General features: G+C 43.1%; 1 protein-coding gene, 1 non-coding gene and 1 pseudogene across 2 annotated transcripts in view; all 3 read right to left on the bottom strand.

Annotated features, from left to right (window-relative positions):
- On the bottom strand, window positions 1-586 carry LOC114891895 (annotated as a pseudogene).
- An 8,388-nt stretch (window positions 587-8,974) lies between these two features.
- Window positions 8,975-9,105, bottom strand: LOC114902494. The gene has a single exon (XR_003795513.1). It is a non-coding gene; the product is annotated as a small nucleolar RNA SNORA24 (small nucleolar RNA).
- Window positions 9,106-18,826: 9,721 nt separating this feature from the next.
- Window positions 18,827-20,842, bottom strand: part of P2RX7 (purinergic receptor P2X 7) — a 49,609-nt gene continuing 47,593 nt past the window's right edge. The window contains exon 13 of the mRNA XM_029223823.1: window positions 18,827-20,285. Within this exon, the coding sequence (XP_029079656.1) occupies window positions 20,163-20,285 (123 nt within the window). The 3' untranslated portion in view covers window positions 18,827-20,162. The remainder of the gene's footprint in view (window positions 20,286-20,842) is intronic.

Genomic DNA, 20,842 nt, shown 5'->3' with positions numbered 1-20,842 from the left:
TCACCACTGAGGGGCCACATAGCTGTAGGTGGGTGTTCCTGGGGCCCGATAAGTGGGCACAGTGATGGGGTGGGGGGCGACAGGAGTTGGGGAGTGGGCGGGCAGGCAGCAAGGTAGCCGCTGACATGGCTATAGTGGTCCCCGCCACCGTGCCCATGGTGACCCCGTTGCCTCTAGGCAGAGGGATGGGAGCAGGGGACACCGTCGCTGGCATGCTGTTGGGCTGCACCACTGTGGTGTGGTGCATGACGTGACGGGGCTGCATACAGGGGCTGGGGGTAGTACGTGCCTTGCTGTGCGTGCGCGCTCTGCTGGGGGTAGGCACTTCGCAAGGGGTGTCCAGCGGTCTGGTAGGGGTTGGGGAGGAGGAGTACGGTGGCACCGCCCCGCTGGTGGGGGAACAGGACACTTTGTAAGGTGTGCCAGGAGTGTAACCTGTTTGGAAGGTAGGATTCGCTCCAGAGTACGTGTTGGGGGAATAGGCAGGAGATGCTGCGTAACCCATGGGGAAACCAGCTGGATATCCAATTTCTTTGGCATTTGCATAGGGAACCGCAGAAGAACCCGGGCTATAAACAGGATTCATGATTTCAAGAACGCGCCGCGGCGGCGGCCTGGGCCTCGGTGACCAGCGCTCGCCGGCCCGGGGCGGGCTTGGCGAGGGGCGCGCGCCGCGGAGGCCTGCTCCGATGCGCGGCTGAGCCACGAGGCCCAGGTTGCCGCCGCCGCCTCCCCGGTCCGCGTTCCGCCTCGCCCAGCTCGGCCCGGCCCGCCTCTTCGCAGCCCGCGCTCCCTGCCGACGCTGCGCAGTCGCCCTTCACATAATCTTAATCACATTCAGTTGCGTATTGTATGCTTGGCTGAGTGTAGTCAGTTAGTGAGCAACTCTGGGAATTTAGCTTAAAAAAAAAAAACGCCAAGGCTTTTAGTAAAGACGTTAAGACAGCTCAACAAGGAAAGAATAGTCTTTTCAACAAATGGTGCTGGAACAACTGGATATCAACATGCAAATGATGAAGTTGGACCCCTACGTCTTACCATATATGAGAATTAACTCAAAATGGATCAAAGACCTAAATGCAAGAGTTAAAACTATGAGTCATATGAAGACATAAGTGTAAATCTTTGTGACCTTGAATTAGGCAGTGGTTTTTTAGTTATGACACCTGAAGTTCAGGTGATGAAAGAAAAAAAGTAGATAAATTGGACTTCATCAAAATTTAAAACTTTTGTGCATCAAAGGCCACTATTGAGAAAAAGAAGACAACCCACAGAATGGGAAAAATCATATATCTGAGAAGGGTCTAGAATCTTAAAGAGTTCTTTAACTCTTATAACTCATCAGTAAAATGACAACCCAGCGATAAATGGGCAAAAGGTTTGAACAGACATTTCTACAAAGCAGATACACAAAAGGTCAATAAGGATAAGAAAAGATGTTGAATATCATTGGTCACTAGGAAAATGCAAATCAAAATCACAGTGAGATACCACTGCATCCCACTAGCATGGGTATAATCAAAACAATTGACCATCAAAAAGATGGCAAATCTGGAGAAATTGGAGTATTCATATACTGCTGGTGGGAAAGTAAAATGGTGCAGCTGCTTTAAGGAAAACATTTTGGGGCATCCCTGGTGGCACAGTGGTTAAGAATTCGCCTGCCAATGCAGGGGACACAGGTTCAAGCCCTGGTCCAGGAAGATCCCACATGCTGCGTAGCAACTAAGCCCGTGTGCCACAACTACTGAGCCTGTGCTGTAGAGCCCGCAAGCCATAACTACTGAGCCCACGTGCCACAACTACTGAAGCCCTCGCTCCTAGAGCCCGTGCTCCACAACAAGAGAAGCCACTGCAATAAGAAGCCTGTGCAGCACAGTGAAGGGTAGCCCCCGCTCAACGCAATTAGAGGAAGCCCGCCCGCAGCAACAAAGACCCAACGCAGCCATAAATAAATAAATAAATAAAAATTCTTAAAAGATACGTTCACGTAAAAACTTGTACATGAATGTTCATAGTAGCATTATTCATAAGTAGCATTATTCCCCAAAAGTGAAAGTAATTTAAATGTCCATCTACTGATGAATGGATAAATAAAATGTGGTCTATCCATACAATGGAATATTTAGCCATAAAAAGGAACGAAACACTGACACATGCTACAATGTGTATGAACCTTGAAAACTATGCTAAGTGAAAGAAGCCAAGTACAAAAGGCTACATATTGTATGATTCTATTTTTATGAAATGCCCAGAATAGGCAAGTCCACAGAGACAGAGAGTTGATCCATGGTTGCTTAGGACTGGGGGAAAGAAATAATGGGGAGTGATCGCTACCGAGTATGAGGTTCCCATCTGGGATCATGAAAATGGTCTGGAAAACAGATAATGGTGATAGTTGCAGAACGCTTGTGAATCTACTAAAAGTCACTGATTTGTACATTTTTAAAAGGTTGTAGGACTTCCCTGGTGGTCCAGTGGGTAAGACTCTGCACTCCCAATTCAGGGGGCCTAGGTTTGATCCCTGGTCGGGGAACTAGATCCCATATGCATGCAGCAACTAAGAGTTCGCATGCCCAACTAAGAAGGCTGCGTGCCGCAACGAAGATCCCGTGTGCCACAACTAAGACCCGGCGAGCCAAAATAAATAAAATTATTTTAAAAACACAAAATTAAAAAAATGAAAAGGTGGCTTTTTTTTTTTTTTTTTGCGGTACGCGGGCTCTCACTGTTGTGGCCACTCCCGTTGTGGAGCACAGGCTCCGGACGCGCAGGCCCAGCGGCCATGGCTCACGGGCCCAGCCGCTCCGCGGCATGTGGGATCCTCACGGACCGGGGCACGAACCCGCGTCCCCTGCATCGGCAGGCGGACTCTCAACCACTGCGCCACCAGGGAAGCCCCAGGTGGCTTTTATGGTATGTGAATTATATCAAATTAAAAAAAGAAAGAAAGAAAAGAAAGAAAGAAAGGAAGAACGAAAGAAATAAACAGGGAGTAGACAATCAAGGGCCTCAGATAAAAAGTACCTACCACATAATAATGGGGCCAAACCTCATGTTCTTTCTTCATAGGGGAGCACCTCAGACCCTCACACAGAAATTATTTTTATTTTAGACAAAGTTCCAACAGTCTGGATTGTCCGTTTCCTTTGATGCGTGGTAAGCCAGTTTATCACAACATTCTTCCTCTAAAAACTGCCCTTCCTCACAGAGGTGGCCCCAGCAGCCATTTTTATCCTAAGGTCCGATGACCTTATCAATCGGACCACAGGGAAACCTAACCCAAAAGGGCCAATCTGATTCTCTCCTCTGGGATTGGCACTGGGAGAGAGGCAGCTCTTTGTTCTCTGCAAGTGACCAGAACTGAGTTGATGTAACCTTAGGGTTTGTGGCAGACTCATGTTTATGGAGAAGCCAAGAAGGGGAGTTTACAGAAGCAAAAGAAAAGAACTGGACAGGCAAAGGGAGCAGAGGTGAACAATACTAAGAAAATGGCCTCTTTGGTTTCTGCTGAGTTTCTACTTCCTGGTTCTGCCTCCTTGGTTCACTTTTGCCCTTAAGGTACCCCCATAAGCTTATAATAAATGTTCGTTTTTTTTTCTTAAGCTAGAAGGCTTTTGAAAGTTGGGATTGAAAAGGCTTTGGCTATAGCGCTAGGTTCCAAGAGATGAAAAATGTACTGTCACTGGTAATGTGGGCGTTAAAACAAATGTTTGTATGAATGCAGCAAATTAGAGATGGGAGGCACTGCTTGAGGCCACCAATGCTAAGAGCAGCAATAAATAGATTAATAGTCCATAAAAAGAAATAAGTTCCTATAAAAAGCTCCAAAAGAACTGCAAAAAGCTCATTAGTTTGTTACCATTTAGTTGCGAGGCCAGCAGTGGCTGACCTCAGTGCATATTAGAGCGTGGTTTTGTTATAGCACGGTCATTACAATGGCCTCGAGATGCAAAAGGCCAGTCAGATGAAGCTGTATGCTTCAATGAAAAAGACGTTTAAATTAACTTTCAGGCATTTATAGATGTAAGATTCACTTATCTGGCACGTAGACATTGTAAAATCTGTCATTGTATAACATAATGACAGATGCATGTGCTCCAAATGTGTAATTATATATCTCCAGAAACAGCACATTCCCTAAATAAAGAACAAGCTGGTAGCAGAAGTGAGGAATAAATCACTTTATAATTTTACTGTTGCTTTCCCCATGGAGTTCTTGAGGCTAAAGTTGGTGTGGAACATAGCCGTATGTTCCATATCTAATAGGCCGTATGTTGACCATATCTGCTAGATCAGCGGGTCTCAACCTATCAGACTCAAAGTCCCTTTAAAAAGAAATATTTTCTAATATCCCGTTAGGAGCCCTGAAAGAAATTAATATGAAATATAATTGGCCTGCACTCAAATATGTATATGTAAATGTGTATATATATAAATGTTTAGTTTGCATTTTCATAATGATTAATCTTGAGCTTTACAGGTGCTTATAGGCCATTTGTACAACTTTGGAGAAATGTCTGTTCAGATCCTTTGCCCATTTCTTTTTTTTTTTTTTTTTTCTTTTGCAGTACGTGGGCCTCTCACCGTTGTGGCCTCTCCCGTTGCGGAGCACAGGCTCTGGACGCACAGGCTCAGCGGCCATGGCTCACGGGCCCAGCCGCTCCGCGGCATGTGGGATCTTCCCGGACCGGGGCATGAACCCGTGTCCCCTGCATCGGCAGGAGGACTCTCAACCGCTGCACCACCAGGGAAGTGCCCATTTCTTAATTGGGTTATTTGTCTATTTTAAGTTGTAAGTGTTCTTTATATATTGCAGCTGAAATTCCTTATCAGATATATGATCTGCAAATGTTTCCTCCCATTCAGTGGGTGGGGGGAATTATAGCTTATCAAAATGGAGAAAATGGGAAGTATGATATTCTTGCAGATGAGCTGGACCTGTTTCTGAAACTGTCTTAAAATCTCAGCACATTTGACATTTGGTTTCAGGGTAGTATAAACTCCTCAGAGACCACATCCTTTGGTAAGCAACAGAGAATAGAGGATGGATAGGAAAAAAGCTGTGAATACAAGAGGTGATGGAGCAGTTGTGAGGTCGACTTGCAGGGGTTGTATCTGATATTACTGAAAACAAAGGTATTCAGGAGTGGATACAGTGTGTGCCAGACACTGGGATGTATATGATTATTTACTAGTTATGCATCCTTAGATGAGCTATTTACTTTTGGGGAGTATGTTTCTGTTTTTTATATAAATTTATTTTATTATTTAGTTATTTATTTAGGCTGCGTTGGGTCTTTTGTTGCTGCGCACAGGCTTTCTCTAGTTGTGGTGAGTGGGGCCTACTCTTCGTTGTGGTGCACGGGCTTCTCATTGTGATGGCTTCTCTTGATGCAGAGCACAGGCTCTAGGCACGCGGGCTTCAGTAGTTGTGGTGCATGGGCTTAGTTGCTCCGCAGCATGTGGGATCTTCCCGGACCAGGGCTCGCACCCCTGTCCCCTGCATTGGCAGGCGGATTCTTAACCACCAGGGAAGCCCGGGAGTATGTTTCTTTATATATAAAATGGGGATCGATGTTATTGTGTCAAATATGATATCGCCTTTATGATATTAATAACAACAGCTAATAATATGCTGCTAAAAGCTTTATAGACTTCCTTTCACTTGGTCTCATGTGAACCTAGGTGGGCACTGAGGAGTAAAACTGAGACTTCGATCATGCAACTGCTTCAGTCAGGATTTGAGTCCATGTCTGTCTGATTCCAGAATCTTTGCTCTTAAATATTTCACTATGTAGCTTTAAAATGCTGTGAAATCATTTTGTCCACTAAATCATTGTGTAATATTATGTGGGACTGTTTTTATGGTTCCATTGCTTGGTATGTTATGTAAGTTTAAGGGATAATGAGGATTGTGGGGGTCACCTTGAAATGGGAGAAGTCATGCTTGTGGAGATGCTAGTTATTGGAACCCCCATACATTTCATCATGTTCCCCGACATTAGCATATGATGTAATATCTTCTCAAATTTACTTGGAAACTATTAGATACCTAATTATTTGGAAGGATTACCCAACAGACTCAGGAAAATAGGACCTGAAGATACAGTCCCATTAGTGTCAAATCTGATAACTTTCCCAGATGGTGTCTTAATTACTGTGGGGGGGGGGCAGAATAATGATTCCCCCTGAGGATATCAGTGTTCTAATCCCTGCAACCTGTGACTGTATTAACGTTATATGGCAAAAGGGACTTTGCAGATGTGATTAAGTTAAGGATTTTAAGACGGGAAGAGTATCCTGAATTATCCAGGTGAGTATAATCACAAGGGTTCTTAAAAAATGGAAGAGGGGCTGAAGATCAGAGTCAGAAAAGGCCTGTGACAACAGGAGCACAGGTGAGAGTGATGAGATTGCTAATTGGAGGCCATGAGCCAAACAATGAAGCTTTCTGGAAAAGGCAAGAAATGGATTCCCCCCAGTGCCTCCTGAAGGAACACAGCCTGCCAACACCTTGATTTTGGCCCATTAGACCCATTTTGGATTTCTGATCTCCAGAACTGTAAAATAATAGATTTGTGTTTTCTTTTTTTTATTTGATTATTTTTAATTAGATATTTTAATATGAGATAATTGTAGACTCACAGTTGTAAGAAATAATACAGAGAAATTCTCTATACCAGATTTTCTATACCAGTAATTCTCTATTACCAGTTTCCTCCAACGGTAATATCTTACAAAACTATGATACATTGTCACACCCAGGATATCAACATTGGTACAGCCAGGATAGAGTACAGCTCCATCACCACAAGGATCCCTCTTCTTGCCCTTTTATAGCCACACCCAACCCTCTCTATCTCCCTTGGCCCCTGATTCCCAGCAATCATTCACCTGTTCTCCATTTCCAAAATTTTGTCATTTCAAGAATGTTATATAAATGGAATTATACAGTATGGAACCTATTGGGATTGGCTTTTTTTCATCCAGAATAACTACCTAAAGGTTCATCTACATTGTTGCCTATATCAATAATTTGTTCCCCCTTTTTTTTACTGCATAGTATCACATGCTATCCTGTCCTATTAATCTACCCCTCCACTAATACCACACACTATTAACTACATGCAATGGATGTACCAGTTTGTTTAACCACTCACCAACTGAAAGACATCTGGGTTGTTTCCAGTTTGGGGCTATTACAAATAAAACTATTATTATAAAATAAAACTATTATGAATATTTGTACACAGGTTTTTAGTGTGAACATAAGTTTTCGTCTCTCAGAGTTAAATCCCCAAGATTGCAGTTGCCAGGTTATATGGTAGTTGCACATTTAGTGTTTTAAGAAACTGCCAAACTATTTTCCAGAGTAGCTGTAACATTTTACATTCCCACCAACAAAGTGTGTGATCCAGTTTTTTTGCATCCTCATCAGCATTTGGTGTTGTCACTATTTTTTATTTTAGCCATTTTGATAAATGTGTAGTTGTATCTCCTTGTGATTTTAACTTGCATTTCCATAAAGATTAATGATGTTGCGTATTTTTGTGTGTGCATATTTGTCATCTATGTATCCTCTGCAGTGAATTCTCATTTTCTAATTGGGTTATTTGATTTTTACTATTTAGTTTTGACAGGTTTTAATATATTCTAGATCCTATTTTTCATCAAATATGTGGTTTGTAAATATTTTCTTCCAGTCCATATCTTGACTTTTCATCTTCTTAATGTGGTCTTTTGCAGAGCAAACATTTTTAATTTTGAAGAGGACTGATTTTTTTTTTTTTTTTTTTTGGCGGTACGCGGGCCTCTCACTGTTGTGGCCTCTCCCGTTGCGGAGCACAGGCTCCGGACACGCAGGCTCAGCGGCCATGGCTCACGGGCCCAGCCGCTCCGCGGCATGTGGGATCTTCCCGGACCGGGGCACGAACCCATGTCCCCTGCATCGGCAGGTGGACTCTCAACCACTGCGCCACCAGGGAAGCCCTATTTTTTCTTTTTCTTTTATGGATTGTACTTTTAGTGTCAAGTCTATGAATTCTTTGCATAGTCCTAGATCCTGAAGATATTCTCTATTTTCTTCTAAAAAGTTTATAGTTTTACATTTTATATTTAAGTCTGTGATTCATTTCTTGAGCCAATTTTTAATAGGTTTTGAAAAGGCAAGAAATAGATCCCCCCCCAGGGCCTCCTGAAGGAACACAGCCTGCCAACACCTTGATTTTGGCCCATTAGACCCATTTTGGATTTCTGATCTCCAGAACTGTAAAATAATAGATTTGTGTTTTCTTAAGCCACTGAATTTGTCATAGTTTGTTACAGCATCAATAGGAAACGAATATAATTACTAACTTCATAGAAACACTATAAGCATAAGATTCTTTTATTTATTTATTTATTTACAGCAAGGAAACACTCATTTATTCTCCACTTGAATACCATGCTTGAGATTTAAAATCATGTTTGGCAGTGTACTGCAGGATGCTAAATAAGACTTCACCCATATTGCTTTGGATTTCTTGATATCTTGCTATGTTTTCCATCATCCATTGGAACAATTAGTTCAGTTTCCTAGAAACATTGGAACTGTAGTTAGAAGTTTACCCAATAACCCAGTACCCTCCAGGGCTTTTTTTTTTTTTTTCCTGGCTGTGTTTGGTCTTCATTGCTGCGGGCGGGCTTTCTCTAGTTGTGGCGAGCAGGGCTGCTCTTCATTGCGGTGTGCGGGCTTCTCATTGCAGTGGCTTCTCTTGCTGTGGAGCACAGGCTCTAAGCACCCGGGCTTCAGTAGTTGTGGCTCACAGGAACTAGAGCGAAGGCTCAGTAGTTGCGGCACACGGGCTTAGTTGCTCAGAAGCATGTGAAATCTTCCCGGACTAGGGCTCAAACCCATGTCCCCTGCATTGGCAGGCAGATTCTTAACCACTGCACCACCAGAGAAGCCCACCCTCTAGGTTTTTAAAGTAAAGAATGTTACTTGTACAAGTCAGAATATCATACCAAATAAATGGTGACAGCTTTGCCAATAAACAAGAATATGCTCTTCCATGGCTAGGAAGGGAGACTGCCACAGCTGACAGGTCTCGAAGATACATAGAGAAGCATAAGATTCTTAATTCAGATTAAGCTACAGAGAATTTAATTTACTATCCTTAGTCTTTAATCTTTGAACAGTTTGATTTATTTTCTTTGGGGAGGGTTTTGGTGTACGTTTTTCTATGTATACTCGAATACCTGGCAAGGGACTAGAGCTTGAGGGAGATGTACAAAGCTAACTTAATTAGGTAAATCATTATTCCTCCCCACAACATATTTTTTATAAGCACAGAAAATAAATCTCTCACCCAAACAAGGTAAAAGCTTCAAGACTATTTGTGTGAATTTAGATTTTTTTTCTTAAAAAAATAAGTGGAAAAATAAAGATGTTTAACAGAGTAGAAGTGTTTCCCCCATTTAGTGTTCTTTATGACTTTTTTTGTGGTAACTAGATGGGTCTCCTATTCAATGGTAGAAAAAGGCTGATGCTGTGATTGGTAATGCACAGAGACAAAGGCTGCAGAGTACAGAGATTTTTAAAATTTATTTATTTATTTTTGGTTGCGTTGGGTCTTCGTTGCTGCGCGCGGGCTTTCTCTAGTTGTGGTGAGCGGGGGCTACTCTTCGTTGTGGTGCACGGGCTTCTCATTGCGGTGGCTTCTCTTATTGCGGAGCACGGGCTCTAGGCGCCCGGGCTTCAGTAGTTGTGGCACGTGGGCTCAGTAGTTGTGGCTTGCGAGCTCTAGATCACAGGCTCTGTAGTTGAGGCGCTTAGTTGCTCCATGGCATGTGGGCTTAGTTGCTCCATGGCAACGGGCTTAGTTGCTCCATGGCATGTGGGATCTTCCTGGACCAAGGATCGAACCTGTGTACCCTGCATTGGCAGGCGGATTCTTAACCACTGCGCCAGCAGGGAAGTCCAAACGTGGAGGGAAATTTTTTTTCTTTCTTGGAGGCGCCGAGCAGCATGCAGAGATCTTAGTTTCTTAGTTCCCCCACCAGGGATCGAACCTGTGCCCCCTGCAGTGGAAGTGCAGAGTCTTAACCACTGGACCGCCAGGGAAGTCCAAGACTTTTATCTTATTAATCTTTGCATAGAATCAGCTTTTAGTTTTGTTAGTCGTCTCAGTTGTTTATATTTTGTTGATTTCTGTCCTAATAGTTATTTCCTTCTTGTTTCTTTCATTTGGTTCTGCTGCTTCTTTTCTAGTATTTGAGTTGAATGCTTAGCCTCATGTCTTTCTTAACCTTTCTTGTTTCCTGATAAATGTATATAAAGCTATAAATTTCCTTTTAAAATAGTGCTTTCACTGTCTGTGTCCCACCAATTTTGTCGTGTGGTGTTTTCACTATCATCCAGTTTTAAATATTTCCAAGGGTCATTTAGCAATATTTTATTTGGTTTCCAAATATTTTTAAAATTTATCTTTTTTTTAAGATAAACCTTATTTTTTAGAAGAGTTTTATTTATTTATTTATTTTTATTTTGGCCATGCCGTGCAGCTTGTGGGATCTTAGTTCCTCCACCAGGGATTGAACTGGGGCCCTCAGCAGTGAAAGGGCAGAGTCCTAACCACTGGACTGCCAGGGAATTCCCTAAAGACTTATCTTTTCAAAATTAATTTCAAATTTCATTAAAATGCAGTTGGAGAACCTGATCTATATCATATTGTTCATTGGGAATATATTGAAGGAGATACATGCATGTCTGTTTTGCAAATGTTCCATGTGCACCCTAAAAGAACATGCATTCTTAGTGGGTGTTGAATTCTCTGTATATCTATTAGCTTGAGGGAGGCCCTCTCAAAGGAAGTACTTTTGAACTGAGATCTGAATGTCAGGAAAGAGCCAACTCTCTGAAAATCTGGGGGGAAATGATCCCAGGCACAGTGGACAGCAAGTGCAAAGGCCCTGATGTAGGAATGAGCTTGGTGTGTTCCAGGAATAGAAAGAAGACCTGGAACATAGTGGGCAAGGAGGAGAGTGAGGTGAGGTAAGATCCTTAGAGGTAGTCAGGGGCCAGATCAAGTAGGGCCTCAGAGGCAATCGTATGGACTTTTGATTTTAACCAACACAGTAAATTCATTGACCACACTTACCAGGTGATGTGCTATGAACTTTATGTAAGCCTGATGTCAAGTACAAACTGATCGCATTTTATACGATGGGGGAAGCACTTTGAGATTAAAAGTACCTTAGAGATCATATTTATCCCAGTCCTTTCCTTTTGCAAATAAGAAAACTAAGATGAGGTTTAAAAGGGTCTCACCGTTAGTCAGAGCCCAGGCTTTGGACATCCCCCGCTGTCTCTCTGACAGATAAGCTCTTAAAAGGGAGGACTCCACTTTCATTTAATTTCATTGAATTGTTACTGAAAGGAATCTTAAAAACAAAAATCATGCTCACCCATCCTATTTACTTATTTTGTAAATCTAGAGTTTTGCAGATAGAGTTTATTCAAAATGAGTTTCCCACAGGGACTTCTTCCTTTCCTCAAATATTCTGCTCTCATTTTATCCCTCTCTGCTTCACTTCAACATTTGGACCTGTTTCTATGAGGCAGCCACTTCAGCCCGCCTTATGTTCTCCTGGGCACCACTGTCCCATTTCCAGGGTGACCTGTCCCAGCACTTTTTTGATAAGGCCTCTGTGGCACATCACAAAGATACTCACAGTAATTACCCATCGGTACTGCCTGGCTGCATGTGGGTTTTCTCACCTTACCCACCTGGGAGGCGAAGCCACTCTACTCTCCCAGAGGCACGGGAGCTAATGTGGATGTACCCTGAGCAAGCAAAGCTGAATCCAGATACTGCGCCAGGCAGTCCTCAAACCGTGAATGGGCACAGTGTATACGTGATGCCTCCCTGCCTGTGAGCCTGGCTCCACACAGGCATCAGCAAGTGCCTTTGGGAACGTAGTCTTTTAGTGCTTTATCTGCTGAAGGCAGATTTATTCCCATCAGAAAGGTAGAAATTTCTTCCCTGATGGTGGATGGTAAAGTCAATGCCTCAGGCAAGATCAGTGCCTCCAGTTCCATCCGAAGAAAGCCAAAGGTAAGATTTATATCCACCAACCACTGGTTTATCCCTTCTTCTTTGCATATCCTCACAAATATTGTTCTCCTGGCTTGCTGGCCAAGCTGGGGATCTCCACTGGAATATTTTCTTATAAGACACATTTATATGTGGTTGGAAGAAACAAAAAAGTATGAACAGCAAGCCATCACCAAGCCTCCAATTGAGACTCAGACTAAGAGAGTCTAGACTGCAAAAGAAGTATATATATTTTAATGATATAAGGAAATTTCCACAAAATATAAAAATCCCACAGTTGCCTAAGCATTAGTTTTTGTTTTTGTTAATTTAAAAAATTGTGGTAAATATACATAACATAAATTTAACTATTTTTAAGTGTACAATTTAGTGGCATTAAGCACATTCACAGTGTTGTACAACCATGGCCATTATCCATTTCCAGAACGTTTTCATCAGCAGCAGCTTTGTGCTCGTTAAACACCAACTCTTCATTTCCTTCTCCCCCCCAGGCCCTGGTGATCTTTATTCTACTTTCTATCTCTATGGATTTGCCTGTTCTGGATATTTCATATCAACGGAGTCATATAGTATGTGGCCTTTTGTGTCTGGCTTACTTCACTTAGCATAATGTTTTCAAGGTTCGTCCGTGTTGTAGCATGTGTCAGTACTTCATTCCTTTTTATGGCCAAATAATATTCCATTGTATGTATATAGCCCATTTTGTTTATCCATTCATCTCTTCATGGGCACTTGGGTTGTTTCCACCTTTTGGCTATTGTCAATAATACTGCTATGATCATTTGTGTACCAGTATGTATTTGAGTCCTTGCCTTTAATTCTTTTGGGTATATACCTAGGAGTGGAATAGCTGGATCATATAGTAATTTTGCATTTAAGTATTTGAGAAACTTAAATACTTGAGGAACCCAAGCATTAGATTTTGTATTTAAAATATATTTGTCACAATTAAAAAGAGAGAATCGAAGTATTTGTTATAGCTGCCATAATAAAGCACCAGAGACTGGGTGGCTTAAATAGCAGAAATTTGACGTACAAGATCAAGGTGTCAGCAGAGTTGGTTTCTTCTAAGGCTTCTCTCTTTGTCTTATAGACAGCCACCTTCTCTCTGTATCTTCACATGATCTTCCCTCTGTGCCTGTGTCCTAATCACCTCTTCTTATCAGGACACCAATCAGATTGGATTAGGAGCTACCCATATGATCTCATTTTACCTTAATTACCTCATTAAAGGCTACATCTCCAAATACAGTCATTTTCTGGGATAATGGGGGTTAGAACTTCAACATAAGCATTTGGTGATGGCGGGAGCAAGACTGAACCTACAGGAGGGGTAGAGCCAGCCATATGCCAACTCTTTTTTTTAAAAAATAAATTTATTTCTTTATTAATTTATTTAGCTTTGGCTGTGTTGGGTCTTCGTTGCTGTGCACGGGCTTTCTCTAGTTGCGGCGAGCAGGGGCTACTCTCCGTTGCGGTGTGCGGGCTTCTCATTGAGGTGGCTTTTCTTGTTGCAGAGCACAGGCTCTAGGCACACAGGCTTCAGTAGTTGTGGCTCACGGGCTCAGTAGTTGTGGCTCGTGGGCTCTAGAGCACAGGCTCAGTAGTTGTGGCGCATGGGCTTGGTTGCTCCATGACATGTGGGATCTTCCCAGACCAGGGCTTAAACCCATGTCCCCTGCATTGGCAGGCAGATTCCTAACCACTGCACCACCAGGGAAGTCCATATATGCCAACTCTTGACTGACTGACCCAAAACAAATCATGGTAGAGGGGAACACAAAAGATGGTTTTTAAGCTTGATTTCTGGATTTCAGGAAAACATCATTTGACCTTTTCTGATATCTCTGGATTTGTTATTATCTGTGACATATTTCAGTGAGGATTGAGGTGAGTCTTATCTCCTTAAACTTGCATTCAGGGTTAAAGGCTTTTAATAAATACCTTTGCAAGAAAAAAGTGAACCCTAATTGAAGACTCACATCTCCCTTAAGTAAGAAATGTCCTGCAGATGGTGTTCTGCCTTGAACACCTTTCAGGGTCACTTGCTATCCTTCTATGGCATCATTTTAAATAGCTGCATGGAGTGCTATTACATGAGTGTGCCATAATTTATTTTTATTTTTTTAACATCTTTATTGGGGTATAATTGCTTTACAATGATGTGTTAGTTTCTGCTTTATAACAAAGTGAATCAGTTATACATATACATATGTTCCCATATCTCTTCCCTCTTGCGTCTCCCTCCCTCCCACCCTCCCTATTCCAGCCCTCCAGGCGGTCACAAAGCACCGAGCCGATATCCCTGTGCCATGCGGCTGCTTCCCACTAGCTATCTACCATAATTTATTTAACCGACACTCTAGTGTTGGATTTAAAGGAATTTTTCAAATTCTTACTCAGATTCTGTTCTTTCTATTACCACCACCCAATTCGTAGTCTAGGTTGCTTTTTGAGTCACTCTTATATGATTCCAGCAGACTTCTAAAAGTAATCTCCCTTCCCAGGGTTTCCCCCTTCACCCAACATCCTCGTGGATGTCTGAAGGATGTTCTTAAGTCACTGCTTTCCTCACATCTCCTGTCAACCCAAGAATGGCTCCACCTTAACTTTGCAATTGGTCCAAACATCTCAGCCCTTAAAAAAAAAAAAAGATTTCCCCAAATCAGCCTCTATTTAACTTTCATCCACTTTCTTCCCAATCTGGGGAGCCAGTCAAGTCTACTTGTAGTCTTAGCACATACCATACTCATTTCTCTGGACTTGGCTGGTGCCACTAGTCCTATTGGGAATACCTTTTCTCATCCCACTGAATGTTTCCAGTCTCTTCATCTAGGAGGGCCAGCTCATGTGTCACAAGCTTCATAAAGCCCCCTGTGACTACTCTTGACTGTATGGATTTTATTTTGCCTTTCTTTGAGCTTCTGTCTCACTGAGATGGGACCACATCGTTTATGAAGCAGTAAGAAGTAAGCTTGTGTCCCTCCTGGCTAGACTAGAAGGTCCAGAGACCTTGTTGTAAATGTCCCAGTCACACTGGCCATCTGAAAGTTCTTGGAACACACTCATTTCTTTCCCACTTCAGTGCTTTGTGCTTGCCGTCCCTCTGCCTGAAATGTCCTCCCTCCAACTCGTCATGGTCAGTTCCTTCTTGACATTCAGTTCTAGTTTAAATGTCACTTCCTTGGCGAGGCCATCCCTGACCCCTGTCAGAAATAACTCCATTGTTTTTAGCACAGCGCATTGCTTATTTCTTTCAGACCCTTTATCCCAGGCTGTGCTCAACTCATCCCTTTACACATTGCTTGCCCATCTTCTGCACTTCACCTAACCTCCAGGACAGCCTGTCTGGTTCATTTGTTTATCCTGGCACCTACCCAGTGCCAGGGTGCTCAATAAATGTTTGCTGAATGAATTGGTGAGATTGGATGGAATGGAGGAAGAGAAGGGAGATGGTGAGGCTGTCCCTTGGATTTCTGACTTGGGAAACTGAGCTGGTGGCAGGTGGTGCTACTAACCGAGCTTGGGAGTTCCAGAAGAGCCCGTGGGGGTGGGGGTGGAGGAAGCAGAGATGGTTATTTCTCCCCTGTACTTATTTGAGTTGCCTCTAAACTACTTAAGTAGAATATTCATCCACACATGGTTAAATATATGGGCCTAGAGCTTAGGAGTGATGCTTGGGCACTGTCCAAATAACAATAATAGCCAGCATCGTTAGACATGGTTAACACTTTAAATAACAATAATACCTAACATTTTTTTTTTAAATTTATTTTTGGCTGTGTTGGGCTTCGTTGCTGCGCACAGGCTTTCTCTAGTTGTGGCGAGCAGGGGCTACTTTTTGTTGCAGTGTGCGGACTTCTCACTGCAGTGGCTTCTCTTGTCACGGAGCATGGGCTCTAGGTTCATGGGCTTCAGTAGTTGCAGCACACGGGCTCAGTAGTTGTGGCGCACAGACTTAGTTGCTCCACGGCATGTGGGATCTTCCCAGACCAGGGCTCAAACTCATGTCCCCTGCATTGGCAGGTGGGTCCTTAACCACTGTACCACCAAGGAAGTCCAATAATACCTAACATTTATTGACCACTTACTCTGTGCCAGGCGGTGTGCTAAGTGCTTCACATACATTTACTCTTAGAACATTTAATATTTAATACAACCCTTGGATACAAAGATACAACTAAGTTTTCTAAGAATTGGGTAAACTGAGGCCTCTCTGCTAATTAGTGGACGGGCTAGGATTTGAAGCCAGGTGGTCGGTTTCCAGTGTCCCAGCTCTTCCCCACTGCACTAGTGTGCTGGAATAGGCATGCAGGCACACAGAACCAAGCCCATTGCCTTTGAGGAGCTTCTTGTTTCCTTGGGGAAATAAAATAACTCATAACCTACTATACTCAACAGCCTTGCCTAAGGCTTGCCTAAGGCTCTTATCCAAGCCTGTCAAGTATGGTAATTATTTGATTAAAATGACTAGTGTTGGCCTCCACCTCTGATTCCTGAAGACTCACATACATATGACCCTCATAATTCATTCAGAAGAACTAAGGAAGTTAGAAATGCAAAATCCTTTCCACAGATCATCATCTGTTTTGGAAACATGATTCATAACCCTCTTGGGACTGGAAAAGAGGAAACTGAAAGATCAGAGTAAAAGTGAAAGAAGATAGTGATGTCTACATCTATTCAAAAGAGAGCAGAGGGGACTCCCCTGGTGGTCCAGCGGCTAAGAAACCACACTCCCAATGCAGGGGGCCCGGGTTTGATCCTTGGTCAGGGAACTAGATCCCACATGCTGCAAATAAAGATCCCGCATGCTGCAACTAAAGATCCCACGTGCCACAACGAAGATCCTGTGTGTCGCAACTAAGACCTGATGCAGCCAAATAAATAAATAAATAAATATTTTTTTTAAAAGAGAGAGAGCAGAAGGATTTCAATCAGCGGACCCTCAGGGTTTCCTGGAATGATGACTGCATTGGATTAGAGTATGGGTTGAGAAACATACAAGTAGCAGAAAGTGTAACCACACCCAGTGCACTCAAATGGTTACTTTGAATAAATGGGAGTAGTGGTCCCAGTTCCCCATGGGCTCTAAGAAACAGGGCTTTGTGCAGACAGTGACTGCGCAGAAGCCAAGCCTCTAATTTTTTAGGGCAACTGGCTTTAAGGGTATCTTTTCTTGTTGTTGTTGTTGATTTTTGTTTTTTGTTTTTGGCGGTACGCGGGCCTCTCACTGTTGTGGCCTCTCCTGTTGCGGAGCACAGGCTCCGGACGCGCAGGCTCATCGGCCATGGCTCACGGGCCCAGCTGCTTCACGGCATGTGGGATCTTCCCGGACCGGGGCACGAACCCATGTCCCCTGCATCGGCAGGTGGACTCTCAACCACTGCGCCACCAGGGAAGCCCCTAAGGGTATCTTAATCACCTCCTCTTCACCGCATTGGTAAGGGAGGGATTCCCACCCTAGGGGTATGGGGATGGCTGAACATATGACACCCAGCACTGGACAGCTGAAATTGACAGCACTTCATTGGTCACATATACTCACAGCACAGGGAAGAAGGACACCACACGCCCTGCAGGGTCACATGGGGGTAGCGTTTAGGAACAGAGTGAACAACCAGAGGCAGTGGGAGGCAAGCTTGCTTTGTAGTATCCGGAGGGTGAGGTGTCCTGTGGTTCCCACAGGAGAATGCCGTTGGCTCTTTTGGATAATTCCATGGCCTGGTGGGGAACGCAAATCCACTATGCAGGGATCAGCAGAAACTGCATCTGGTCCATCTGATGAGGAAGGTTGTTTAACTAGGTGACGTTTTCAATCAGACCAAGAAGAAAAACTTGCAGTTAAGCCAAACTAGGCCTTCCTGATTTCACCAGATGTTAAGGCAGCACGTAATATTAGACCTTGATTTTAGGCCTTACTCCACAGGATGGAATGCATCTGTGGGCTCTGTTGACTGCCCCTTGTCTCTAGATTTGGCACATTCTTGACCCTGACCCAAAGCTCAACGAGTGTTCTCATCTCCACCAACTTGGGACAGGAGATATTCTAAAAATCAAGGCATAATGGGAATTCCCTGGTGTTCCAGTGGTTAGGACTCGGTGCTCTCACTGCCGGGAGAGGAGGAGCAGGAGAGAAAAGAGAATCAGTCCATTTTGCTGCAAATCTGGGACATGTGTTTCACAGAGTAGGGAAAGACTGAAATGAAAATTAAAACTATGTCTACCACCACTCTTGGCGATCAGAATGATCTTTTAAAAATGAAATATAATCTTACCAGGCTCCTACTTAAAACCCTTCATTGAGTCTCCATTGGTCTTTCTTAAGATAAAGACAAGACTCCTTGCCATGACCTTCAAGGCTCTATGCAGTCCAACCCCTGCCTGTCCAGTCTTATCTCATTCCTTACTTCCCCATACTATTTATGGAGCAGGCATACAGGTCTCCTTTAAATTCTGAAAACCTTCTATGCTTTTTGTCAGCCCCAGGACCTTTGCACATGCTATCGTCTTGGCCTAGAATGCTCTTTCCTCCCCAACTCACATAGTTATCTAGAACTTATCTGTCAAATTTCAGCTGAAGAGCTTCTTCCTCAGGGAAGATTTCTCTGATTTCCCCAAATAGGTCAAGTTCCCCTATTATAGGCTCTCAGAGCATCTTTTACCTTCTCCATCATGATACTCATCATAAGTTATAAGTTTATATTTGTTTGAATTATTTGATTAATGTCCATATCCTTACATCTCCATGAGAGTGGCAACCTTATTTATCATTGATCTCTAGTAAGTGCCTAAAAGAAAACTCCTGTTTACCTATAATCTACTCGTAACACTTCTGACACCAAATGTGCGTGGGGTTTTCCCACACCAACCAATTCTCCAACTCTCCAGACACCAACTGGGTGTCTTGCAATTCAATTATGACATTAATTACCTGGAGTTAGCATAGACCCCACAGGTTAAGGGTTCAGTCCTGCAAGATTGTCCCCCACTTCAGACACCAGTCATGTCCAGGGTTGTCACCTGTACTTCTGACCAACTGGTTATAAATTGGGGGTTCCTATAACCCCCTCTTCAGGTTCAGTAATTTGCTGTAGTGGCTCATAGAACTCAGGGAAACACTTACATTTACCCATTTATTATAAAGGATATGTTAAAAGATACAGATGAACAGCCAGATGAAGAGTTACATAGAGTGAGGGCCAGAAGGGTTCTGAGTGCAGAAGCTTTTGTCCTTGTGGAGTTGGGGGTGTACCACCCTCCCGAAATGTGGATGTATTCATCAATATGGAAGCTTTCTTAACCCCACAGTGTAGGGATTTTTATGGAGGCTTTATCACATAGTCAAAATCGATTATTAACTCAATTTCCAACCCCTCCCCACTCTAGAGGATAAGGTGGTAGGACTGAAAGTTCTAAGCATCTAATCATGGCTTGGTCTTTCTGGTGACCAGCTCCCTTCCTGAAGTTATCCAGGAGCCCACCAAGAGTGGTCTCATTAGAACACAAGACAGTTCTAAATTCCAGGGGATTTAGGAGCTCTGTGTTAGGAACTGGGGGCAGAGACTAAAAACATATCTTTGTATGTCAAAGTGCCTCAGTGCGTATATGTTGAATGAATGTGTCAGTGAATGAGCTAACTGATTTGGGGATCTTCTGAGAAAAAGTAAAAGGAATACTTCGGTAAACGCGAATTACACGTTATTTTTTTTTATTATCAAAACTGTTAAGACATCTACATTGCCAAGCTAGAATTAGGAAGCGTTTTAAAAATGGTTCCTTCTAAAGAGAGGAATGCAAGTCCATAACCAATGCTACATGAAATCAGGCAGTGTTACAAGAAAGCAGATCTCCGGTACAGAGATGAAACAGTGAATACTGTGCAATTACTATAACAGGAGAATGGATTTAAGTACAAAAAACAGATCTTACAAAATGTGACTTTCCTTGGGATGCCTTTGGCGATGACACTATTTTCTACTGTAGACCAAAAATAAGAATATAAATGTGATGCATGCTGTTGTAGGAAGTGTCAGACATTTTGCACATAGTTAATGTAACACATCACCCTCTCACCTTCTCACCCAGAACATCTGGGAAAGGTGAAAACAACAGGTGGATCCAGTGATTATTTGTCATTCCAAATGCTGACTCCGTCTGGGGTCTCCACAAGGTGATAGAAACACACTAGGGGGGAAGGCATCAAAAAATAACATATGAAGGCTCAGAGGCTATCAGAATGGAAATCTGTAGCAGTTACATAGAATTCTTGGAGTAAAAAATTTCACTTCTGAAGAAGTCATATATAATTCACTTTTCAAAAATATCTCTGAAAGGTAGTAAAAATGAGAGTTAAATCTGGCCCAGTTAACTTGATTCCTGAGTTTAAAGCCAGATGAAATCCTGGGACCAGAAAAGAAGGTTTTTGTTCATATTATCTTACATTAAAACAGTAGAAAGCTGATGACTTTTAAAAAGTGTCAAAATGGTAAATCTTAGAATATGTATTAAAAACTCACAGATCCGGGGCTTCCCTGGTGGCGCAGTGGTTGAGAGTCCGCCTGCCGATGCAGGGGACACGGCTTCGTGCCCCGGTCTGGGAAGATCCCACATGCCGCAGAGCGGCTGGGCCCGTGAGCCATGACCGCTGAGCCTGCGTGTCCAGAGCCTGTGCTCCACAACGGGAGAGGCCACAACAGTGAGAGGCCCGCGTACCGTAAAAAAAAAAAAAAAAAAAAAAAAAC

This window comes from Monodon monoceros, unplaced genomic scaffold (assembly GCF_005190385.1).
Source record: "Monodon monoceros isolate NGI ecotype Baffin Bay Population unplaced genomic scaffold, NGI_Narwhal_1 Super_Scaffold_1, whole genome shotgun sequence".
Classification (NCBI taxonomy): domain Eukaryota; kingdom Metazoa; phylum Chordata; class Mammalia; order Artiodactyla; family Monodontidae; genus Monodon; species Monodon monoceros.
Note: the sequence above shows the minus strand (reverse complement) of the source record. Positions and strands in the feature narration are given on the sequence as shown.